Source organism: Sarcophilus harrisii, chromosome 2, assembly GCF_902635505.1.
Source record: "Sarcophilus harrisii chromosome 2, mSarHar1.11, whole genome shotgun sequence".
Taxonomy (NCBI): domain Eukaryota; kingdom Metazoa; phylum Chordata; class Mammalia; order Dasyuromorphia; family Dasyuridae; genus Sarcophilus; species Sarcophilus harrisii.
The window spans coordinates 281,948,062-281,974,387 of record NC_045427.1 but is presented as its reverse complement, the minus strand read 5'-3'; the positions used below and the strand labels follow the sequence as shown (position 1 = coordinate 281,974,387).

Sequence of the window (26,326 nt, the reverse complement as noted above, 5' to 3'; positions counted from 1 at the left end):
ACCATATTTTTTTTTGCCATTGCCACCATCTTGATATCATTGGTCTGATGACTGCCTTCTCTCTCTTTCCTATCCCCTTGAAGAAGTCATGATTTGCTCAGATTATGTCAGCAGAGGACAAACTTTGGCTAAGTCAATTAAGTAAGACTCTAGTGTTTGATTGTATACCTGTTGTTTATGAACCAACTAGCAGAGTCAGACTCAAAAAAGCTTGTCATCAGAAAGGCTATCAAGTGATCACACCTTTTTTTTTTTTTTAAGCCACTGGAACTTTCCCAGACCTTGGAGGGAGTATTCATATTGATGAAATCAAGATCTTTCATAAAGAAACCAACTTGGTCCCAGATGGATACTTGAATTATCCTTTGATAGCTTGAACAACAGAATATTATAAATGTAAATTTATTTAGGTGGGAATGCCAGTCTTATTATATTGGCTTAATTTTTCTATTAGCAATTCATATTTTGTCAGTTAATCAGATCTGTCTATATTTGTGTAAGAGGTGTTTTGAAATTGTGTTGGCTGTAATGTGTACACACACACACACACACAAATACATACATATATATGTTTTGGCAAATAGAAGTATTTTACATCGTCTGTAGATATTATAAGTGGAATTTCTCCATCTGCTGAATTTTGATGTCAAATATAGAAATATTGATGATTTGTATGATTTTATATTGTGCTATTTTACCTGAGTTGTTGATTGCTTTAGTTAGATTTTTATTTGACTGTCCTGGTTTCATTCAACTCTCATTTAGAAAAGTGTTCATTTTGCTTTTTCTTTGCCTGTGTTTGTTCCTTCAATTTCTTCCTTTTTGGGGGGAGTAGGGTCTTATTACTATAACTAGTATTTTAGCATAATACTAAGTAGTAAAAGTAATAATAGACATCTTTGCTTTACCCATGATCTTATTGAGAAGGCCTCCAATTTTATCCCATTATCTTCAATGCTTTAAGTAGCTAATACTTACTATTTTACATTTCACTGCATTAATACTATGCTTGTGTGTGTGTGTGTGTGTGTGTGTGTTTTAAGCAGGATTGGGTATTGCATTTTGTCAAAAGCTTTTTTCTCATTATTCATGAACTTTAAACTCACCTAATCTTAAACTACAATTACCTAAACTGCTATCTCTTCTTGGTAGAAAGTTAAATGGCACAGTGACCAAGCCTACTCTCCCTTCCTAGAGTAGGAAGAGAGACAGAAAGAACTTGGAGCATCATAGCATCAGAAGTTAGAAAGGAACTTGGAGATTATCATCTAATCCTCAGGTCTAATAGACAAGAACAAAATGGAACCTATGTCACCCCTTTCTCTGCAAGAGTTGCTAGTGCTGCATTTCTCAAGACCTCATTGGAAAGAGAGGACCTATTGGTAGCTAGGCCATTTTATCCTTCTGGGTCAATGTAAGTCAGACGAAGGTGTGCCCATCTTCACTTAGTTCTGCAGAAGACAAGGACATAGAGTAAAACTGGAGAGCTCATCTAATTCACCCTTCTTATTTTCCCAGTGTCACACCAAGAAGCAAGAGAAGGACTTTTAACCTAAGTCACCTAATTCTAATTGTAGCATTCTTTCACCCATGTCATAGGTGGCCAGCCTTCAACCTAAAGAGAGAGTCAAAGAAGAAGCAGGGAGCCCATTGGAGTTTTATTTTTCTTTAGATAAATTTTATATAGAATATATTACAGTCAGAAGTCTTCGACTTTAATCCAAAGAGAACAAGTTATTGCAGTTTTATCAGTGGATCTGGATCTAACAGTGATAGGGAAATAATCTAGAAAAGCTATCTCATTGTTATCTTGAAAATGATAACTTTGGAAGCCAACACAAAGTGCATTGAAGAAGCCTTGAGGTGGGGAAGAAGTGCACCAGGGGACAGAAACTCAAGAATGAAAAAGCACATTAGGCAAGTATCACAAGTGGCATCGGGAATACTCTCTCCCTGTCCCAGCCTCCCTCCCCCAGCGCATTTATAATTGACTTGGGAAATGAAGAGGCAAGGTGAGGAGGAGTAAATTTCTGGGCATTTTGTGGGATCCTAAGTCAGCCATTTAGCCCCTCCGCAACTCATGGAGTTTGTGGGCAACCTTCTCCAGCTCTGCTTCTATAGCAGCTAGACTTTCCAGCTCTTGGTCCTAGAACACACAAATGGAAAAAGAATTAAGGTCCATCCACTGGTTCCCTTCTGCAATCCTCGTAAATTTTAGTAATCTGCTGCTGCTGAAAGGAATTTCCAGAGGTCATCTAATCTAACCTCCAGATAGAACTACACCTAATTCACCAGTCAGATGGGAGCTGTGCCTTCATTTCTAGAGAAACTGGAAATGTGAACACATAAGTCATATTTGCTATGGATGGGACCAAGCTTAGGAGCCCCTATTTTGACCCAAACCCAAAGTCAGGAATGACCTGGGATTGAATTTCAGCTCTGATATTGAACTGGATTTGTGACCCTGGGCAAATCAAAAAAAAACAGCTAACATGATTTGTAACTCCTTATGGAGTTACTGTAAGGTAAGTACTTTGTAAACTTAAAGGCATTATAGAAGTACAAGCTGCTATTATTATTATTGTGTTGAAAAAAAACACGAATCTTCACAAATTATGGGGGCTTTAGGACCTAGAAATGACCTTGAAAGCACAGATAGTTCATTGGGGAAAAGCCTTGAGTCCCCTTTACAGCAATTCTGACAAGTGGCTATTCCACCACTTGGAAGACCTTCAGCAGCTGAAACTTGTGACCAGAAACGATAATACCTATTAGAACATCTTTCTCACACTAAGTCAAAATCTGCCTCCTTTTAACTCCAGATCAGAGGATTTTAGAGTCGAAAAGAACCTCAGAGTTCATATAATTCACTCCCTTTCTTTTACAGACAAAGAGGACCTGAGTGAAGAAACCCGGCTTTCTCACATAGAAATTAAGTAGCAAAGCTGAGAGTCAAAAATCCAAGCTCTACAACTGGAAAGCTGGCATTCTTTTCATTTTATCACTACCCCATGGTCTTAGTGCCACCCACTGGGGACAAGCAGAACAAGACCAAGCCATCTTTCTTGTGACTGTTCTTTGAACAAAAATCCTCTCTGCCCCAAGTCCCTAGGTATGGTACTCCAGTAAACTAGCAGGGGAAAAGAAGCTAGATAGTAACAATCACTACCACCTCTGTTAGGTGCTGAAGGAGTTCACAGGACACGAGTAGTGGATACTGAAGTAATTAGGGAAGGTTGCTTAGACTGTAGGGCTTAGGAAGTACTCTTCTCTGCAAGCTGATGTGGCTATTTTGTTATGAATGAAACTTAGTCCATCTAGCTTTTTACCAAAGATCTCTCTACCAAAGTGGATAATTGCCTCAGAATTGTCTAGCTCACTGAGGGTCTAAGTAACTTACCTTGGGCCACACATCCAGTATATGTATAACGGGGCACTTAAACCCAGGTTAGAATTTGGAATGTTAACATAGTACCTCTAAAACAGAGCTTTCTGTTCACCAGTTGTCTCTCCAGAGGTAATCTCTTTCTGTGGGGACTAAACTTATCACAGTTATGTGTGAATGTCCTGGCCTAAGACTGGGAAAGATCCTTAACTGTTGTGAGTTAAGGTACCCATTTGCTGAGACAGCAATATTCCAATTTAACGAGGAAAATCTCCTACTCTTCTGGAAGCTTTTAGAGATCAAGTGTAACAACCTTCTTTAACATATGAGAGAACCAAGTCACACAGCTAATAAGGAATGGAGCAGAGACTTCCTTGAAACATTAAAACCTGGTGGGGTTTTGCTTCTACCCATTTCTGGCCTCATTTGGGGTTCTTTCTCCTACCCCAACCCCTACCACTTTTAGAGTGGGACAGTTCCCAGGGGCCATAAAGCATTGACCCCTTGAGCTTACTTTACTGTAATAAGGGTCATTCTAGCCCAGACTTCCTTCCCCGTACTTTATGCTCTCCTGGGGAGAGGAGGTATGGAGTACCATACTTCCTAGGGAGGCAGTATTGATTGATGCAGTAGAATGTTGGAGGTGATGGGTATTGCAGGGAATAGAGCTAGAAAACTAATTTCAAATGCCACCTGAAACACACCTGATCATCTCTGTAACCTTGGGCAAGGTCACTTTACATTTTGCTTCAGTTAAATGATAACAAGAGCACCTACCTGCCAGGGTTTTTGTAAGGATTAAATTGGATAATTGTAAAGTATTTAGCACGGTGTCAGGCTCATAGTAGATGTATAAAATATATTATAGTAGTATTGGAGTTGGAGTCAGAGGATATGGATTTGAATCCCAGATTTGCTACTTGCCACTTGTGTGACTTTAGGCAAATCAATAGCTTTGGGGGCCTTTGTTTCCTTGTCTGTAAAATGAAGGGGTTGGGCTAGTTGGCCTGAGGTTCTTACCAGCCCTATGGTATCTGGAGAACAGAGGCTGCCCAAAATTTAGATCTGTCCGAGGAGTCAAGGATTACACTGAGCAGGTACTTGAAGTTGAAAATATTAGTTTGGAGTTGGGAGAAAAAATCTTCCTGCACAGGGAATGAACCAGAACACTCAAGAGGAATCCCCAAGAACTGTCTTGTTCAAGACCCTTCTAAGAGCTGAAAAGGATCTTGGTGATCCTTTAATCCATTCCTATCATGTTTTAGGAGAGAACATACACCCAAGGGAAGAGAAAGAATTTGCCCCAGATGATACAAATATTCCAAGTAGAGCTGGAATTTAAATCCTAATCCTCTGGCTTCAGTACTCTTTCTTTATGCTTCATACTCTTGGGTCATACAACTACTGCTCGACCTGGAACTCAAACTGCAAGGTCCTGATTTTAAATCCAGTGGGCTTTACCTACATCAAGATGTTTCTACATTTGTTTGCTGAATGCTGCCTGCTCTTCTTCAATCAAGCCTTTTTTCTTCCCCCAAAAGATCCCCTTTAATCTACCCACCTCAGTCCTTCGATTAGCACTTCCCTCCTCTTCCTTCTTTTCATCTGGGTCTCCCCGGATAGAGAGAGGCAAGCCTGCCTCGATGCTGTCCTCTCTGGAGTGAGCTTTCCAGCTTCTTCTTGGCAGCCCCATTGGACTTCCAAAGTCATACTTGTGGGATCGGAAGGAGAGTTTCATGGATCGGTCTGGCTCTTCCTCACTGTCACTCTCCTCCAGCCGCTTTTTAGCTGTCAGCTCTCTGGCCAGCTCGTCCATCTTGTTCCACCTCTTGGAGTCCTCCCATTCTTTGGAGAGTTCCTCTTCCAGTTCCTGACTCTTGCTTTCTCTAGGGCTGAAGATGTCTTCTGTGGCTGCTGCTGCTTCTTCAGAACGTCGACTTAGCCCCTTTTCTGCTTGGGATCTAACTTCCTCTTCCATGATCTTTTCTTCTCCATTTAGTTCCAATGCCTCTGGTTGACCTGAAATAGTTGATGGGAAAGAACAAAGGAAATGGGCTGAATGGAAACTGTCTCTGCTGTAAATCTTATTCCTGGCCTGCTTAATTATTGAGTATGTGAGTTTTGCAGAGAATCCTTTCCTATGTTCCTCATCTGCTGCTGGTTTATCTGTGGGAGAGGTTCGTGAAGGCACTGAGTGATTATGAGGTTAAAATTGAACTGTGTTGTTACCACATATCAAACCTAGCAGGATTGTTTCTGAGGCAGATTGAAAATGACACACAAGGATTATCATCCTAATCTGTTTCCTTGAAGGAAGATTAACCCTGGAAAATCCTTTAAAAAAAAAGAAAAGAAGCATTTATTAAATACTTTCTGTGTACCAGGAACTGGGCTAAATGCTTTATAAATATCTCATTTAATCATCACAATTATGGGAGAAAAGTGTAATTATTATCTACATTTTACAGATAAGGAAACTGAGGTAGATAGGTGAAGTGACTTGTCCAGGATTATCCAGCTAGTATCTGAGACTGGATTTGAACTCAGGTTTTCCTATTCCCTAGTCAATTAGCACATTTTTTTTTCTTTTTTTATAAGACAATCAGGGTTAAGCAAGTTGCCCAAGTTCACTAATAAGTGTGAAGTGTCTGAGGCTGGATTTCAACTTCGATCCTCCTGACTCCAGGACCACTGCTTTGTCCAGTGCACCACCTCACCGCCCTTCAGTTAGCACTTCTTGTGCTAACATTATATTTCTTTCTCTTTTTTTGTAGTATATTTTTAATACATATTGCTTTATGAATCATGTTGGGAGAGAAAAATCAGAGCAAAAGGGAAAAACGATGGGAGAGAGAGAGAGAAGGAGAAAAAAAAAATTCTTTTCCTGTATGCAGATGGCATTTTTTGTCTAAAGTCTATTGGGATTTCTTTGGATCACTGAGCCACTGGGAAGAACCAAGTCTTTCATAGTAGATCATCGTACATTCTTGCTATTATTGTGTATAACTCAAATTCTATTTCTAAGGCACCTTTCAGTACGAACACTTTTATGTCAGCCAACATGTATTTATTAAGCTATATGCCAGGCGTGGGTTTTAATAGTCTGTGTTTTAATATTCTATATTCTAAGATCTCTTCTTGCTCTAACATTTGATGCTCTGTGTGCTGACACTCCAAGTTCTAGGGTCCTTTCAGATTTGGGAGATTTTTGTGAATGTTCAAGAATATTTTGTGAATAATTTTTAACTTCCTATTGGTCCCTCTTTGGCCTCAGAATCATTTGGAGTTGGTTCTAATCCTAGGGCACCTGGAGGATCAAAAAACCCTTAAGGAAACCATGTTTAGCAACTGATCAAGGGGTTTGGCAGAGTACAGACTTGAAAATTAATAAGCACTGTCTTCAAATAGTTGTGTGATAGAGGGAATGCCTTCTGTTTATTTTTCATTTTACATGTGAGGAAACCAAGGCTTACTGCAGACATGGGACTTGCCCAGAATCAAGTAGCTAGCTAGAGCAGGCTCAAACTCGAATCTTTTCATTTCCATGACCAGGCTGCCCTTTCCAGGATGCCATACTTGCCACCAAGTAAATATGGCCACTAGGTAACACGGGCATAGAGTGTCAGGCCTGAGGTCAAGAAAACCTGACCTCAGGCACTTGGTAGGTAGGCAAATCACTTTACGGTGTGTGCCTCAGTTTCCTCACCTGTAAAAGGAGATGACAAACCGCTCTAGTATCTCTGCCAAGAAAACTCCAGTTGGGATCAAGAAGAGTCAGACAGGGCTGACTCAAGTGAATAACAACAGATAGGAAATAGAGAGATGATTTAGGACTTTCTCTGTTTCAGTTGACTAAGTACCTTCATGTTAACCTGGTTCCTACTGCACTCCATTCTTGCTGTGTATATTCTTAGTTTTGTGTATTTATTCAAGTTATTTTCCCAACCTGGGATGCTCATCCCTCTCTTCTCAGTCTACCTTAATCTTGCATTTTATCCTACAAGGCTCAAGTCTCTCCTATTTTTGCCATGAAATTTTCCCTGAATGACTGCTATAGCTGTCAATATCTGCTCCTCTGAACTCCTCACTCATAATAGCTACACCAATCTTAAAGCCCTCAGCATATACCGTTTTGTTGATTTCTTTGACTTTTTGTGTACATACTTCATCTTTTTTCCATTCACATTTCATTTTCTGAGACTACACCATGTACTGGAAAGAGGACTGACCTTAAGTCAGGAAATCTGGTGTACCCATCACAGTTTTAACACATTTTACTTTTATTGGGAAAATAATTTCCTTGTATGAACCTCAATTTCCTCATCCATGAAATGGAAATACTTCCATTACCTACCTCAAAGTTATTATAAGGAAATTGCCTGGTAAGAATTAAAATGCCTTTTAAACACTGGCTTTTTGTGACTCATTTATAACATCTTATTTAGATTGTGAGCTCCAAGGGGCTTTGCTCCCATGTGGTCTTAAACTCCTTCATTTTATAAATGAGGGGCCAAGGCCCAGGGCTGTTGACTTGTCTAGGCTCACATAGCCAGTAAAGTGCTAGAGTCACAATTTTAACCCAGGTCCTGACTGCCTTCAAAGCCGGTGTTTTTTCTACTGCACTGTGCTGCAAACACTGTTGGAAATAATAATAAAAGCCACTGATGCTTATCTTAGTGTAAAGCATTTTACATTTCATTGGATCTTCCTAACACCCTGTTAGGGTGTTAAGGAAGGATAAGGTGTAAATATCTTAGCCTTTGGTCTTATGTCTTTTTGTTTGAGGCATCATGCCATAATAGAAAAAGCACTGAGCTGAGAATTAAAAGACTTGAGTTCAAAATACTTTTATTTAATATCTAGATGATCTTAATGTCTCTAGATCTCATTGAACTCAACTCTAAATGGAGAGAATAATGCTTGACCTTACTTATAGGGGTGGTTGTGGTTTAAGGGCAGTGTGAACTGGATAGTACTTTCTAAATAAGATGTCTTGTCCTTATTTTAACTCTCTAACCAAGTCTAGATCTTAATTGCAAATTTGTTTACATCTGTTTGTCCCCAGTGGCGGGCAAATACAGTCAGGAATTTACTGGGGAATTATGGTCACCCCAGATTATGGGACTCTGCCATACGTACTGTCTCCCCTTGGAGTCTCCTCATTCTCATCAAGGGTTGAACTGGTCCTGAGTGCTCCAGTGGGACCTTCTTCATCCAATGCTGGTTTATTTTCCTCTTGGGCCAGATGGGCTTCCTCCGGCTCCTCTTCCTCCTCTCTTTCTGCATGGGCATTCTCATCTCTCTTGGAACTTTGTTCCTCCTCTTGGAGATCCAGACCCTGCTGAACATCAGTGGGCAGCTGGTCCTTGCTGCCTTGGCTGGGCCTTGGGGCTAAGAACTCCTCTTTGGTCAGACCACTGGCCAGAGTACTCTCTACACTCACATCCCTGGAGACCTTGCTGATCTCGTTTTTCTCAGAGACCTCCCCGGCTTCCTCCGAGTTAGCCTCTTTGGACTGGGTCTCTCTTTCTTCCAGACTGTTCTCTTTGGACTCAGTAGCATCTTCAGCAGGCTTCTCAGGGGAGGCATTTTGCAATTCCCCTATAAGATGGAAACAGAAAAAATAAATACATAAACAGGCCTTGCACACAGATCTCATGTTTACCCAGCAGACTCTTTCTGGAAAGCCAATTTCAGATGGTTAAATCCACCTTCCTGTTTTCTTCTTCTATGATGGAATCGCAATAGTCCTTCCTGTCATTCACTCATTCATTCATCCTTTATTAAGCACTTCAGTACAAGATGCACCGTGGGGACTAATGGACTAAGTACAAGATCTAGAGTCCCTGCTCTCATAGAGCTTTAGTCTAGTAATGCAGCCTGTAACTTCTGATCTCTAACCTTTCCAGGGTAACTTGAATAATCATACACTATAGTGCTTCCTGGATTGCAACAAGAACAGCAACATTGATGACAATACATGATTTGAGGATAAAGTGCTATCTATAAAGTTCAAAACCTGCTGTGACATTAGCTTTATGGCTCTAGACAAGTCATTTAGCTTCTCAGGTGCTTCAAAGAATTTCCTAAAATTTACATAAGATGGTTTACAAAATTTGGATTACATAATTTGCTTTATAGTGAGAGAGGCTCCAACACAGTTAAAAATCACAAAACTTTCATATATTTGCATAAGGATTAAAAAAAATCATCATTGGTAAACACTTCATTTAAACCTTTAGATATTGTAATGGACTCCATAATAAATAGCTCAGTCCATAGGATGCTAAGTACACAATCCGGAAGACCTCAATTAAAATTCCACCTCAAACACCTACTATCTTTCTGCCTAATTCCACTGGAGAAGGAAATGGCAAAACATTCTTGTATCCTTGCCAAGAAAATTGGCAACATCAACAATAATAAATTTCATGACTAGCATAAAGAAGGTGAGACTAGAAACTGGAAAACTTGGGTTCAAATAATAATAATAGCAAAAATTCATACAGCAGGTTTGCAGTATGCTTTACAAATATCTCATTTCATCCTCACAACAACCCTGGAAGGAAAGTACTGTTATTCTCATTTTACAGATGAAGAAACTGAGGCAGACAAGTTGAATGACTTGTTCTGGGTCATACAGATAGTAAGTAAGTATCTGAGGCAGGATTTGAATTCAGGTCTTCCTGATTCCAGCTATACACTTCATTACCCAGATACCTAGTCCTAGACCCTCCACTGACATGCTACCCAACTTGAACCAAGTCACTTAACTGCTTTATGTAATGAGGACAATAATTCTGACCCTATTCTTTATTCATTGGAATTTTGATTTGACTATTTTGTCTTGAATCCTGTTAGATTCCTGTTGTAATTCTGTTATCACTTAATTAAAAGGACCTCCTTAAAATTACAGCATCATAGAAACCTAGTATTGAAAGAAGAAACTTAAGAAGCAAATCTAATCCTACTAGCCCCTAAAACAAATCCCCAACAGGACTCTGTACAGCCTCCTCTTAAAAGACCTCCAGTGACAGGGAGCTCCCTAATCTTTCAAGGCAGTTCATTATATTTTGGAGAATCCAATTGTGAGGAAGTTTTTCCTTACATTGATATGCCATGTAGACATTAAATCAAGGCTCCTTTGTAAAGCCTATACCACCTTTCCTCATAGGGCATTATTAGAATGATCAAAGAATGGGAAGGGACCTTAGAGACTACTCCAACAACTGAGGCCTAGAGAAATGAGACAGATGTCTTGCCTAAGATCACAAAGCAGGCTGGTGATACTGACCCAGGCCCTGTCTGGCGAGATAAAGTATGTAATTTCAGTCCTTTTCAATCATATTACACTCTTGGCAATGATACTGAAGTGGCTTAACATTTCTTTCTCCGACTCATTTTATAGATGAGGAAACAGGCAAACAGGGTTAAGTGACTTGCCCAAGGTCATATAGATCCTTAATTTTATTGAGCTTCAATTTATTAATCTGTAACATGAGGTTTGATTATGTAGTTGCCTATACCGATGGAATAATGGATTTAAGTCTTCAGCTTAAAATAGGGATATATATATATATATATTATCATCAGCTAGAGAAATTTTATGGAAAAAGCTAAATCTGGATTTTGGACCCAATTCCACTCCTAAATAGTTGTATAATATGACATTTGGCAAGACCTGTGGTCTCTTCCAGCCTTGATTTCATCATCTGGCAAATGGAAGGTATAGTCTGAATACCCAAACTAGGGCAAGATAATCTTCCATCTCCCTTAGGGGCAGATTGTGAGGATTTCAGGACAGCACTGGGAGTAAGTTTAGATTTAAAGGGCAGTACACAGGCGATGACAAAAGCCTAACAGAGGGCTGTGTGTGTCTCAGATCAGTCCTGTAAGTCACAATAAGCCCTGTGACACTGAAAAACTCAGTATCAGGAAAGATGATCCCTATTCACCTGGAGGAGACTTGGAAACTGCTCAGCTCAGGCCTTGCTGACTCATCAAGGTCTAACTCAAAGCCAAATCCCCATGGTTATCTCTGGCACCCTTGCTACAAGGCTGACTCAGCAAATCAGGCTGCTCAGAGGGAAGCATTTTAGCTTCCAACTTGGTCAACAGGAACTTCTCTGTTTATCCTTATCCTGGTGTGTTGAGGGTGGGGAAGTGGTTGGTCTAGTACTGACCCTGAACAATATCCTCTTCGTTATTTTGGTTCCCAAGGACTTCAGAAAGTTCATCTTCAAAGCCTCTGTCTTTCTTTTGCTGCTGGGCTCTCTCATTGGCCCCTGGGTTGGGGAAAGAGAAAGAGAAAAATCACATAAATGTGGAGATATGTATGAAGAATTACACATTTAATATATATTGAATTACTTGCTGTCTAGGAGAGGTGGTGAATGGAAGGGAGGGAGAAAATTTTGTAATACAAGGTTTTTCAAGGGTGAATGTTGAAAACCGCATATATTTTGAAAATAGAAACTATTTTAAAAAAGAAAAATCATAACCTCTAAAAGAACAACATTTTAGTTTTCTTCTAACGATTGAGATGGGAAAATGGATCTCAGTTTTCTCATCTGCAAAATGAGTTCAATGATTCCTTGCCCTGACTACTTTATAGATTTTTGCATGAGGTAATGAATGTAAGTTAAAGGGTATGATGACATGGAAAGAGTGCTGGATTTATAGTCAGAAGACCTGGCCTCTAATCCTAAATTTATCACTACTCCTTTGATATGAAGTAAGTCAACCTCTCTGGGACTTAGTTTCCTTATCTACAAACATTGGATTTGGATTTGCAAGGTTCAAAATCTTTGATCCTATTTCATTAACAATATAATTTTGCCTTTCTGCCTCCTGTCTCCCCTCCCCTCTTTCCTCTTTCTTCCCACAACTATCAAGTTAATGTTCTTTTTTACAAAATGTTTTAAAATATCATTTTTATAAAATTTGAGTTCTAAATTCTCTTCCCACCCACTGAGAAGGCAAGAAATGTGATATCAGTTATAAATGTGAAATCATGCAAAACATTTCCATGTTAACCATGTTGCAAGAAAAATAAAGTAAAAAATTTATGCTTCAATCTGTACTCAGCTCCATCTTTGGAAGTGGAGAGAATTTTTCATCATGAGTTCTAAGGAACTGTATTGTATCACTGTATTGCTTAGAATAGCTAAGTCATTTATAGCTAATCATTACTGATCATCATTGTTACTGCACACAATGTTCTCTTTGTTCTGTTCGTTTCACCTTGCATCAGTTCATGTAAGTCTTCCTAGGTTTTTCTGAAATCTGTCTACTCAAAAGTATGCCATCATAATCATATCCCACTCTTTGTTCAGCCATTCCCCAATTGGTGGGCAGATTTAATGTTCTTAAAGGAAGATCTGGCTATAAACCTCCTCTACTCAAGAAGTTCCAGTAGCTCCCTATAGCCTTTAGGATAAAAGACTTTTCTGTTTAGCATTTACAGATTTTCGTAACCTGGCTCCAGAATTATTGTGAGTTACTCCTCTTTATGCACTATTTTAGCCATCCTGGTCTGCTTGTTGTTGTTTCCCATATTGGACATTCCTATTTTTGCATAAGACATCCCTAGTGCCTGGAATATGCTCCCTCTTCATCTTGTCTTATAGTTCTTGGCTTCCTTCCAGGCTTAGTTCAAGAGCCACTTTCTACAGGAAACCTATCCTGATCCTCCTCCCAGTGCCTTCCTCCTCTAAAATTATTTTTTAATTAATAGTTCCTCATCTCATTTGCATATTGTTATCCTTCAGTAGGCTGAATTCTTTGAAGGCAGAGACTATTTTGTTTTTGTCCTTTTTTTCCTGTGTGTTTAGCAAACAGTAGAGCTTAATAAATGGTTGTTGATTACATCAAGTCACAAAATTAGTAACAGCTCTGATTTTGTGATGAAAAGATTAGACCCTAGACTTGATTCAGGGCTCTCCCCTACTTTCTACTATGTCCTACTATCCTTTTAAGTAGGGAAAGAGACAACTGGTTTCAGTGGCAAGGAGGAAATCAAGAGAAGGGCATGAGAAAAAACTGAAGAGAAGAAATGGATATTATATTAAGTCCTGAGCCAGAAAACAAGAAGAAACTTGAAAAACTATTGTTGCTGAAACAGCAATGCTAAAGTCAAGGAGTGAGCTAATGAGGATGGATGGTTGGGGAACCTTTTTGGGATGAGTTATATATAATTCATATTTCCATGTAAGTTACCCAGGAAAGAGCAGACAACCATACTAAGGCTTTAAGCAGCTCCTGTTGCACCAGCTTTTGAGGAACAAGGCTATGCTAGGGACAACACAGTTCTAAAGCACGAAGTCCAGGATGCATCAATCACTTCCATTAACGGAACAGGATTCAGAGAGCACCTTGTTCTAAACCATTTCATGGAGACACAGAATATTGGAATTGGAAGAAACTTTAGAACATTGAATGTTAGCTCTGGAAATAATTTTAGAATTAAAAAAATATTAAAAATGGAAAAGGACCTTGTTCATAGAATGTTAGCATGTAAAATGATAGAATGTGAAGATAGTCTTAGAACCCAGATGTTAACACAAAAGGCATAGTATGTTAAAACTTAGAGGTTATCTAATCCAAACCCATTATTTTATGAATGACATCGAGACCTAGAGAAGTGATGTTTTTTGCCTAGGGTCATACAGTAGCTTAAGGCACAGAATAAAATATTGAATGTGTCTTTCCTGACTTCCATTGCAGTATTCTTTCCATCTTGTCATGCTGCCCCTTGGCCAATACTAACTACAATGGTTTTAATTATGATGTCTGTAGTTGATCCTTAGTATAAAACAGAGTATCCCAACTGGTTTTCATTATGGTCCATTGGTAGTTAGTTGTGAGGAGAAAGGGCAGTTTTGGCTTTGTCCTAATTATGAAGGCATCAAGGGTGAGTTATGGACCCATACTATAAGTCATTGGTCCCAGGACTGGCTCAGGGACCAGCAATCCAGCAGGATTCCCTTCAAGATTTTCTTCACTCCTAAAGAGAAAACCTGCACTCAGACCTGAGGACATGCTCGGGCAGGATACTTGGATATTCAGGGCCCAAGAGCAAAAGTGTAGGACTCCCTAAATGACAATTTGGTTTCTGCATCCCAGACAAGCTTTTGCTCACAACTGGGCATGTCAGAAAGGGGAACTTTAGGATTTTACAAAAGAGCAGGGATAGAAGTATAATGGAAAAAACATAGAATAGAGTTCAGGGACCTCAGTTAAAGGCTAATTTGTGCCACTTTCTGTGTGACTTAAAACAAATCACCTCACCTCTTTGACCTGAGTTTCCCCTATCTTAGAGATAGGGTACCTGGCAAACTGACCAGGGAAACAGATTGCTTGTGGGCTGCCATGTCTCCACCAGAACAAAGTTATCCCCAAAGACCTAGAGCTCGAGGTCATCAAATTCAACATTGTGTCTGAGGCAACATTCAAATTCACCTCTTCCTAATTTAAAGTCTAGTGCTCTCACACCTAGATAGCTGCCTACAGGAGTGATATCAAACTCAAGTAGAAATTGGGGCTACTAGTCTATCTGTACATAAGGATTCCTGTAGGCCACATGTTGATTTAGTTGTAAATTGTAATATGCCTTTTGTTCTACTGCATATTTATTTGGTTAAATATATATATATATATATATATATATATATATATATATATATATATAATATATATATATATATATTCCCTCCTTGAGGCAATTGGGGTTAAATGACAGCTAGGAACTCAGGTACTCTGACTTCAGGGCTGCTGCTCTATCCACTGTGCTACTTAGCTGCCCCTGGTTAAATATTTTCTAATTATATTTTAACATGTGGTTCAGGCAGCATTTGAGAATATTGTGATGGCATATGCTGTATGTTTGACCCCTCCACCATTTTGATTTTGTAACCAATTTTGAATTAGTAACCAATTTCTATCTCCCAGGTTTTTGTCTGGGGTAAGTGCTTTACTAGCTCTTATAATGCATCTTAACGAGTAAGTGGGAGTTTCCCAGAGATGTTTGTTTCTGATTTTGTTGGAAGTTCCCAGGTCAACATTGTTCACAGATTATTCTGAAATCTAAATCCAAGACTATTACACAAATAGCACTATCAATGATTCATGTGACTACAAAATCACTGACAGAGATAGATATTATTCCCAGAGTACTAATGTAAGTCACTTTGTGAATTTTGCTTCTTCTCTCCTTATAGGGAGCATCCAAGCATTCCTATTAGTGAGGTTTGGGATGGCAAGGAAGAAAGCAGAGATTTCTTCTGATCTAAAACCCTGATTGCAGTTTAATTTGTGGATGATAAAGAGGAGATTCTTTGTGCTTTGAGTTCCCCAGAATAAAGTACTTCTGGAATGACAAAGATGATATAATGGAGCATTATACTGGGATCCTGGAGAGAAGCATACCATAGAGATAAGACTGAGAGCCAGGAAGACTTGGATTCTGTGCTCTCACATTTACTATGTAACCTTGGGCAAACCAATTAACCTCTCTGAGTCTCATGCCTTAAACCAAAACCAATCTGATTCTCATTGGCCACCAATAGGTCCTAGGCCAAGGTTTGGTCATTGGTTCCCAATCAACTCAGATTGAATGTAAATAACACTCATTTCTGCTTTGGCTGGAAACCTTGAGGGTCTCCCCCTTTCAGATTCGTTCATTTATTTGTTTAGATTTTTTTGGACTAGGTGAAAGAGAGAATTCTTTGCCTCAATTGCTACCTAGCCTTAATCACTGAATAGGTGTGGTCTCATTCAAAGTGAACCTGTTGAAGACCTTAGTTTAAAAAGGTCACGGTCTCCCATTTCATACAGGGCCATCTCCAGGCATCCTGATCTATATCTGGTCCCCGGACCCAGCTGGCTCTGGAAGGGAGAGTGAGGCAGGTGACCTTGCACACAGCCTCCCTGTACTAAAATCCAATTCATTTGTATGTCATGGCATCACCTCCCTGATATCATGGTCTTCTTCGAGAACGAAAGGCAAACAACAATCTCATTTGTAAAATGAAGGGATTGCACTAATTGGCTTCCCTATCCCCTTCTAGCTCCAAATCTGTGATTCTGTGACTTGGATTCTTGCCTTGGCTCTGCCAATAATATTTAACATTGGATGAGTCATTTCTTTTATTTAAGTCTAAGTTTCTTCCTCTGCGAAATGAATGGTTGCATAGGTGAATTTTAAGGTTCTTTAAAACTTCTAGCATTCTCTAATCTTGTGTTCTAAGTCTGTGTTTCAAGGTTCCTTGTAGCTTTAACTTTTCATATTCTATGCAGTCTTCCATTTTTGACACTCTAAATTCGATGTTCTGGCATTCTAGGGTTCTTTATTCTACTCTTCTATATTCTAAAGGGCCCTTCTAGTTCTAGCTTTCTTTAATTCAGATAAGGATCCTTGACTTCCTGATTTTCTTAGAAACAGCACAAACCAAAATCCTTTGCATGTGTAGGATCAATTTCTGCTTACTCAAGAGATTTACTTCCATTGTATAATGAAATAACTGTAAATACCTTGGATGGCAAGTTCTTGGAGTTCTTTCAGCAAGTTTTGATGGCGAAGAATTGAAATGATCCTTTCATCTGTAAGAAAAGATCATTGTTATGGGTGGCTTCCAACAACCAGCTGAGTAAGATTTCCCTCCATATGACTAGCTGCCCACAGCATTCAACCTCAGGATCCAGCAAGATGTTGTTTTAGATTCCATTCAGAACAGTCCCAGGCTCTATATTATTGTGGGCTTACCAAAGTTATCTGACACAAAATTTATTCATCTATCCATTCAGAAAAACATGTATTTAGTACCTTGTATGCATAATTAGCTTTGTTTTTGTTTTGTTGTTTGTTTGTTTTTTGCTGAGGCAATTGGAATTAAGTGACTTGCCCAGAGTCACACAGCTAGGAAGGGTTATGTGTCTGAGGCCAGATTTGGACTCAGGTCCTCCTGATTTCAGGGCTGGTGCTCTATCCACCACACCACCTAGCTGCCCCTGCATAATTAACTTTGGACAAACTCTAAAGATCCAACAACTTCAAAGAAGTGACAGTTTTTGTCAAAAAACAAAGCTAAAAATTATCTCTTTCTTTACTCCCACCCACCTTGATCCACCTCTTAACCAGATTAAAGAATAGGGAGATACAGATACCTCCTCGTAGGGTCTCAAAGCAGTCCTCACTGATGGGCAGCGGGCTCGGTTTAGAAAGTGTATCAGAGATGACCTCAACAATACATCTCATTACCTGGGAAGGGAGGAAGGAAAGAAGAGAGATACACACATAGAAAGAGAGAACAGACAGAGAGATTAGACCCTGTCCTTGGCCTTCATGTAGTAGAAGAAACCATGATACTTTTTTTGTGGGTGAATCTGTCCCCAAGTCACCCAAAGACTTAGAGAAAATTTCCATTTTGGCCTAGTCACAGATTTATATCCCATAGCTAAGAAACATTTACTTCCTTCTTTCCAACTCTCAGGGTGATCCTAGTTTTTGAAAGGGCCCTTCTCAGTTTTGTTTGCCTCTGTTTATAAAATATGTTCACAGTTTCAGGAACTATGTCTGTTTAGCCAGAAATGTATTATATTACAAATCTGAGTTCAAATTCAGCCTCACATGCTTCCTAGCTGTGTGGTCCAGGGCAAATCACTTTACCTATTTGCCTCAATGTTCTCATCTGTAAAATAGAGATGACAGCACCTACTTTCCAGGATTTTTGTAAGGACCAAATAGGATGAAATTTATAAAATTCTTTGCAAGCTTAATGTTCTGTATAAATGATAGCTATCCTTTTTTGTTGCTATTGATATTACTGATAAGGAAACTAGGAGGTTAAATGACTTGCCCAACTCACACAGTAAAAGCCAGAATCCAAATCTAGTCCTCCCAAATCCAAATGCTCTGTACCACGTTGGGTTTTGTTGCCTTTTTTTTTTTTTTTTTTTTTTTGCAGTACAATGAAATTCAAAGTGCTGAGTCTCTGCTGTGGAAGCTGGCCCAATTCCAAAAGAGAAATGCTGAGTGAACAGACCAAATAAAAATGGAAAATGGCTTGGGGTACTCTCAATATTCTTTACTTTTCTCAAACCTTGGAATTCTTCCACAGAAGGAGACTAGGAACAATGGGCAAAAGTCACTGAGAAACCCATTTCTGATTAACCCAAGGAAAAACCTTGTAAGAATTAGAACTATCTCAAAATGGAACTGCCTGTTTTATGAAATAGCATATCCCTTATTATCATAGAACTTAAACCAAGGCTGGATGAGGATGTTGGAGATGTGAATGGACTCTGGCATCAAACCTTCCAAATTGAAAAGAATGTGATTCTGATTCTACTTCTTACTGGGAGAGGGAACTAATTTGCACTCTTATCTATCAGTCATTTTGCAGGTCAGGCACCACATGAGACATTGATGGTGCTATTCAAATAATATTCTTGGATTTAGATTCGTGTGCTGGTTCTCCATATTAGGCAGTGCTGAGTCAGGGACTTCCAACAAAGTTTTAAACAAAGAATTATCTCTGAAAACCTCTCACTTACTCATTAAGATAGACTACAAGAGCTAGTAAACCACTGATCCATGACAGTTCTTTAGGAAATAGTAACAGATTAATTCAGTTCTGCCAGATTTTCAAGAGACTAAAAGCTCAGATAATAGAAAACCATGAGGAACCAGTGTATCACCAATGACACTATCAGTGACAGTAAGATCAAATAGTATGAATAGTGCAATAGGAGCCAAAAGGCCCAAATTCAAGTCTTAGTTCTTCCATCTACTGACTGAGATTCTGGGAAAGTATATTTCAACTCTCTGAATCTCAGTTTGTTCCTCCATAAAAAGAGAGGGTAGGACTAGATGATGCATAAAGTCCCTTCCAGTTGTTTCCAAATTGTCTTCTATTCCTAATACCTAATTCCAGATTCTCTCAAAGGTAAATGGCATCACCAATGTTAATAAGTTCAATTCTCAGCCTAATGAGGTGAACCTAAGAGGAGGTATCATGGTATGATGGAATAGTACAATGGAATGATGGCTGGTTCCAGACTCAGAGGCCTCCATTTTCTCTGCCATTTTCTATTGCTACATCTTTGGTCAACTTACTAACTCACTAAGCTTCAGTTTCCTTTTCAGTAAAATGAAGGGATTTGGCTAGATAATCTTTGAGGTGTCTTCCAGCTCTAAATCTAAGTGATTATCCAACTACCACTTAATCAACAGGACATTGGAATCCAGTTTCAGAGGCAGTAAGCAAAATATTGTAGAGATATATGACTGGGTATAAAGAGAAGTGGCAGCTGCCTGGTACAGGGGCTAGATCATTGAATTTGCTTTAGGAGTCAGGAAAATCTGAGTTCAAATCTAGCTCTACAATCCTGGGCAAGTCACTTTTGTTCAGTTTGCCTCACTTTCGTCAACTGTAAAAATGGGGATAAGAAGGGTTGTTGTGAGGATGAAATGGGATAATACTTGCAATACTCTTAGCACAGTGCTTGGCACATAATAGGTGCCATATAATGCTTATTCCTTTCCCCTTAAGTGACAGATTCTGGAACCATAGACCTGGGCTCAAATTCAACCTCTCATAGTTATTGCCTCTCATAGACCTTGGGGAAATCACTTAGCTTCTCTCAGCCTCACTTTCCTCACCTGTGAAATGCAGTGTTGGAGCTCTGAGGCCCCTTCAAGGACTTATGATCCATACAATGCTACAACATTTTTCTGTTCCTATAAGCCTGTCCGTTCAGGATCTATAGGCATATCATAACTCGGGAACTCTCCCCGAGGAGCTTTTTCAGGGAGTTTGGTCTGATATTTAAGTAAGTAGAACTTGATCTGTTAAATGGGGTACAAGAGGTACCTCTCTTCTGTAAACAGCAGTGATGGGAAAAGAGGAGACATTAAAGGGATACAAAACTCCATCCATATTATGTTAAAGCAGTCAGGCAAAGAAGACAGTGGTCACGTTGACTAGAGGAGCATGTACAAAAACCAGTTGAATGCAATTTTCAAACTTCAATACAGGGTTTTTTAACCTTCAATACAGTATTGTTACATAGCCAGGGCCTGGTAAAGCCTGCAATGGTATCTAGGAATATGTACCCCCCACAGTGGATGCCTAGGGAGCTGTTATTGACTGATGGGCTCAGCTGGTTGGAGGATTGTGGTCTGTTTTCCAGGAACAGGGTCCTGAGTGTCCTCTTTTATAGAGCTCCCTGAAAGCAGGATTTCATTTTTTTTTAAATTATTTTACATTGCAAGTATTGGCACCATAGGCACTACTAAAATTAGCTGCTATTTTCTAAGAAAATAGAGTTTGTTCTAATAGGACAGGCAGTGAAGAAGGAATAAAAGAGGTATGACATTGTGAGTCAGGACACCTGGGTTCCAGTCTTAGCTCTGTTACTAACTCCCTGCCCTTGGTCAGATAGAGCCTTTGGTCTTTCTGAAATACAGCTTCTCATCCATAAAAAGTTTTTCTCTCAAGTAAGGGTTGTTAATTCACTTATATCACAGATCTCTTTGGCAGTTTGGTGAAACCTATGGAGGTCTTCTCAGAATAATGTTTTTTAAAACTGAAGTAAGTTTCAGTGAGAAGTTAGTGAAAAAAAAAAGATATAATTTTTTTTCTCCAATTAACTTCATAGACCCAAAATATATTGTGGACTCCAGGTTAAGGATCATAATGTAGACGATTTCTAAATTCCCTTCCAATTTAAAATTCTGTATTCTAAGGAGCTCTTGGAGAAAAGGAGTAACCAAAAGTGAATGAAAATTAGTAGGCTGTATAGCAAGCAAGTGAAAGCAGGAGCTATAAGGCAATTTGAGAGGGCAAGGATTTGGAAATCTTTTGGACATTTGTCTCTTTCCAAGCAGTGATATGTTGAAAAAAAAGATACTGGACCTACAATCAGAAGAATTGGGTTCAAATTTCTATTCTAATTAGCTGTGTGCCTCTCATTTTTTCATATATAAAATTGGATCAACAGTATTTACTGTCTCTACTTTACAGTGTTTGTAAAGATCAAATGAGTTACTACTGTGTAAAGTATTTTGTACCCCTAAAGTGCCATTATAAATGTCAGCTATTATTATCCAAATAGTTCCCTAATGGAACATTTTGTAAATCAACTTAATGGGAAAAAAAGCAACTAATGGGGATTAATATTGGTCTAAATTGAGGTCACAAATGAGATGAAGTTTGGAAACCCAATTCTGATTTGATCCTGTTTCATAGTCATGTAGGCAAGTATGTATTTCAAGCTGCTCTAAAGCATTGTTAGTGAAGTGCACTTCAGTAGCTTCCTGAAATCAGAGTCTGTTCAATAATATCTTAGCCCCATTGAAACTGTATCTTCCAGTTAAATGGGACTTTGAGACCAACATCCACAAATTGTCCTGTGGTTCCAGACTGGGTTTTATTCATAGAAGTAGCAAGATTAATGGTCCAACTACTTAAGTACCTATTGCCCTCCCATTTGGGAGAGTGAAGGAGAGAGCCATATCAAACTAGCCCCCAGTGGAGCATTCTGGATATCAGAGTGAGAAATAGGTTGGGAACAGAGACTGTTTGTAGTTAATTTCACAATATCCATTTCCAGGGAGCAACGGGAAGGGTACTGAATTTGGAAATAAGAGGATATGGGTTCAGATTCTATCACTTGCTACTTCTATAATCTTGAGTCTTTTACCCTCTTTGAGTTTCAGTTTCAACATCTGTTTAAATAGGAGATAGATAGGAGTTCCTTTCTAACTCTAAATTCATCACCTTATGAATTTACAAAGTATTTATCCAAGAAAAAATCATCTTCCTCTCCTCAGTCCTCCTCCTCAAATTACAGAACAGAAATCTTGAAAGGAATTTAATATCTACAAAGAAACAACCAATTAGAGCATATGTACAATAAGTGTATAAATAAACAAAGTAAGTGCTGTATTGGGTCAATTGGTCGCTTATGCTAACATAATTGTACACAATCTTAGTCCAGCTGTATATATAAGGAATTCAATTGTACAAGTTCATGAAAGAAATGGTACAAATGACTAGTTTTAACTATACATTTGCACTAGTTCAATTTTGGATTGGACTAATTAGTACAAGACTACATGTATAATAGTTTGTTCAAATACACTGGAAGCATTGTACCTTTAACAATTTCAGTTGTATACATGATAAGTTCAAACTAAACCAAGCACAGATATAGCTTAACTCCACAACAATAAGAGTCATAGGATTCACACAAGATGGGCCAATATAATTTGTCTTAACCCAGCTGGAGAGAAAGAACTCTCCAATATTCCTTTACCATTTAATCTGAGTGGGAAAAGTTATTTTAGGAGGCCTTCAGCTTTCCTTTAATCCAATGGACTATAACCTTTGCTATTCAGAGATCCAGATGCCCACTTTATGCTTCACACCCAAGGTTTCAAATTAAGCTCCCTTCTGTGTCTTACCTTAGTATCACTTTTATTTTCTGGGCTGCTCACTGGAAGTGCAATGACTGGAAAAAAAGAGAAAAGGGCTTATTCCCTCTGAGAAAGTTTTATGCCAGATTATCTTGTTCCTTTTACCTGGGAAGCAGGGGTAATCAGGTAGAGACTTCTCAACTGAGGTGCTCACTTTTCCCATGATGTGGATCCCAGAAGAGGCTCCCAAACCTTAGGGTGGGGGTTAGTTTTCACTCCAGCTCTTAATTTCACAACTAATGGCTGAGATTTGTACACTTTTCCAAAAGGTATATTTCCAGGAAGTTGGGAAGAGGGGGCTTTTTGTGAACATCCTATCCAATCCAGACAGGTTGAATTTTCTTGAAAAGTATTTATTAGTCATTCTAGTTGTTGGATCCCTCCCAGCCCTGATGCAGATCTCCTGGGCACATATACGAGGGCTCCCAGATGGTTTAGGAGAACTTGAGTCGGGTACCAGGGAAACAAAGCCAGCAATTTAGCTAGAAAGGATGATGGATAAAGAGAAGCAAAGAGAGACAAGAAAAAGGAGAGAGGTAGAGAAGACTGAAGTAGGAGGGTGATGGTGAGGGGAAATGGGAAAAAGAAGAAGGGTAATTTGTGGAGAGAGAGGGAAAGAAACGGAAGGAAATTTTAAGATGAAGGAGAAAGGAATATAAAGAGAGAAGATGGAAAGAGAGATAGTAGCGAAGGGAAATGAGGAAGAGAGGGATAGCGAAGAGAAAAAACTGAAATTTCTGAGCCCTTCCCCCAACTCTGCCAATGACCTTGACCAGCATCAGGCTTTGAGCCCAGGTTGCAGTGGGGGCAAACCCTGATAGAGAGCCTAGGAGGCAGCTTTCAAATGAGAGCTCCTTTGCAATAATAGACCCCTTTTCCGAACCAGGACCAGAAGCTCAGCCTTCATTTTAAAAAAGAAGGGAAAGGAGAGTGAGAGAGGGTTTAGTGCTAGTGCTGCTGTCCACGGTGCTGAAAGAGACCTAGACTATAAGATAGCGTCAGCTACCCCAGCTTAAGCAGAGGAACTGCTTGGGGACTTCTGAACCTCTGTTCTCTCCCTGCTCACCCCTATTCCTGTCCTTTCCCAGCCCCATCTCACTGCTTACCTTGCATAGCCGAGACCAGCAAGACGAGGAAGGCGGGAAAGCTCATGGTGAGTCCTGGATCCCCAACTCGGTCTGGAGTTGATCTGGGAACCTGGAGGTAGTAGGTGCTAGGGATTCAGAAGACTCTGGGCAGGCTTAGGAGGGGGAGAAAGGTGGAAAAGAAGACTAATTTATTGCTATTTTTGAGCTGCTTTGCACAACCGGGAGAGAGGAAACTGCAAGGCTCTCAGAAAAGAGATGACAGGGGGCAAAGAGCCTGTCAGAGAATGGTGGGGGTGGGGGGAGATGGCAACGCCTTAGCTTGATTCTTTGCCTTTTTCCGTCAGCCTGCAGTCTTTGAGCACTCCAACTGGAGCTCTGCAGCAGCAGCTTCCTTACACCTCCTCTTATATACTGCTCCCAGCCCCCCGGAAATGAAGTCAAGGCAAAAAGTCCCTCCCCTCTTTCCCCCACCTCCAGCCACAATCCATCCGTCCTCCTTTGCCCTGCGCATCTGCTAGAAAGTGCCCGCTATTTTTGCAGGGCTCCCCTCAGTCTTCAGATCTTGCTGCATCTGGGCTCCACTGTGGCCATTTTCTCAAGTGAGAGGCAGCATCACATATTCAGGATGTCAATTGAGAAAGTTGAGGTGGTATAGTGGAAAGTATATATTATATACTTTATATATTAAGAATTATAAAACCTAGGTTCAAATCCCAGTTCTTTGCATTTATAAAGAAAGTTATTCAACCTTAATTTTCCCATATGTAGTGCAATTAGGAAAATTAAGGGACTGAACTAATTTAGATATTTAAAGGTTCCTCTCAGCTGTAAATTCTATAATCCTGTGATTTGAGACTCAACTCTGTCAGATGCAGTCCAGGATCTGAATAGCTAAAAGGCCAGGTCACTAGTTATGCTAATTTGCTTGGACAATCCCCAGGGGAAAGGAAGATCACTATTGTTAGTGTAGAAGGTTAATGTAGTAGGTAGAAATACCTGAAAACTCTCCTGAAAATATTTAGTTGAGTAAGTAATTATTTCATGTGTGCAAATATACTGAAAAGAGCATGTTAGCTATTCCATTCACTCACTGTGTGATCTTGGATACAGTACTTAAACTCTCTAAACCTTAGTTTCCCCATCTGTAAAATGATTATATGATCTCTGGGCTCCATTTCAGTGCTCTGATATTTCACATTATGATATCCTATGTTCTAGCATTCCATGTAGCTATAATATTTTAACATTGTGTTTTACAACTTTTTCTCTTTCAGAGAGTTTATCTTTATTTGTTTCACTAATATTTAAAGATAAACTCCTAAGCCTTCTGCAAAATAGAGAGAGCATGTGTCATCATCTTTATTTAACCAATGTAAAAAACATTGAGATAGGTGACTTGACTTAGATCACACAGCAGTTAATGACAAAAATGAGATTAGAAAGTCAACAAGCATATACTAAGCACTCACTGTTGTGCCAGATACTGAGCTAAGTGCTAAAGAGACAAAAAAGGCTAAGCAGTTACTGCTGTCATGGAGATCACAGTCTAATGGGGAAGACAACATGTAAACAATTATGTATAAACAATTTATGTACAAGATAAATTGAAGGTAATCAATAGAAGAAAGATTATAGCCTTAAGGAGGATCAAGAAAGAGTTCTTGGTGGGGGGATTAGTTGAGAATTAAAGGAAGTCAGAGAAGCCAGAAGAAAGAGATGAGAAGGGAGAAAATTTCAGTTAAGGGGGATAGTCAGAAAAAATTTTTCAGAGTCAAGAGATGGAATATCTTCTTCAAGGAATAATAAACAAGGAGGGCAGTGTCACTGGATCTCAGAGTATATACAGGAGAAAGATATAAGAAGACAAGAACACTAGGAGGGAGCTGAATTATAAAGGACTTTATAAAGAAAAAAAAGGGCTTTAAATTTGATCTTAAAAGTAATAGGGAGCCATCTGAGGTTGTTGAATTGGGGGATGACTTAATTAGAGCTGAAATTTAAGATCAATTTGACAGACAAGTGGAGGGAGAATGTAATGGAGTGGGAAGACCGAAAGCAAAGAAACCAACCAGAAGGTTATTATAATAATACAGGCTTGAAGTGATAAAAGCTTTTACCAGCAAACTGAAGGAGATGAAGGTAGAATAGATATTTCTGGAACACTGATTGAATATGGGGTACAGGCAAGGGCTGAGAGAGAGGAAGAAATTAAGAATCACAGTTAGGTATGAACCTGAATGATTGAAAAGATAGTGATATCTTCTACTGTCATAGAAAAGTTAGGAAGAAACCAATCTAAAGCATTACCCAATAGCTCCAGAGAACCAAGGTTTCTTTGTGCCTTATTTTACTTGACCTAACATGCTGCTTCTAATT

At 39.3% G+C, this 26,326-nt stretch overlaps 1 protein-coding gene across 1 annotated transcript; it reads right to left on the bottom strand.

Annotated features, from left to right (window-relative positions):
• Positions 1-1,656: 1,656 nt before the first annotated feature.
• On the bottom strand, positions 1,657-24,389 carry CHGA (chromogranin A). Its single transcript, XM_012547169.3, has 8 exons — positions 23,969-24,389; positions 22,851-22,897; positions 17,549-17,642; positions 16,916-16,984; positions 11,569-11,670; positions 8,525-8,986; positions 4,947-5,404; positions 1,657-2,146 (listed from the first exon to the last, which is right to left on the bottom strand). Exons 1-8 carry the CDS (start codon positions 24,012-24,014, stop codon positions 2,063-2,065), a joined length of 1,362 nt encoding a protein of 453 aa, XP_012402623.1. The 5' UTR covers positions 24,015-24,389; the 3' UTR covers positions 1,657-2,062.
• Between the last annotated feature and the right edge of the window lie 1,937 nt (positions 24,390-26,326).

Coding starts and splice junctions, on each gene's coding strand:
- CHGA (XM_012547169.3), bottom strand. CDS start 24,014: ATGAGCTTTCCCGCCTTCCTCGTCTTGCTGGTCTCGGCTATGCAAG. Junction 11,671..16,915: donor CCAAGAACTTGCCATCCAAG/GTATTTACAGTT, acceptor TCCCCAACCCAG/GGGCCAATGAGAGAGCCCAG. Junction 5,405..8,524: donor GGAGACTCCAAGGGGAGACA/GTACGTATGGCA, acceptor CAACTATTTCAG/GTCAACCAGAGGCATTGGAA.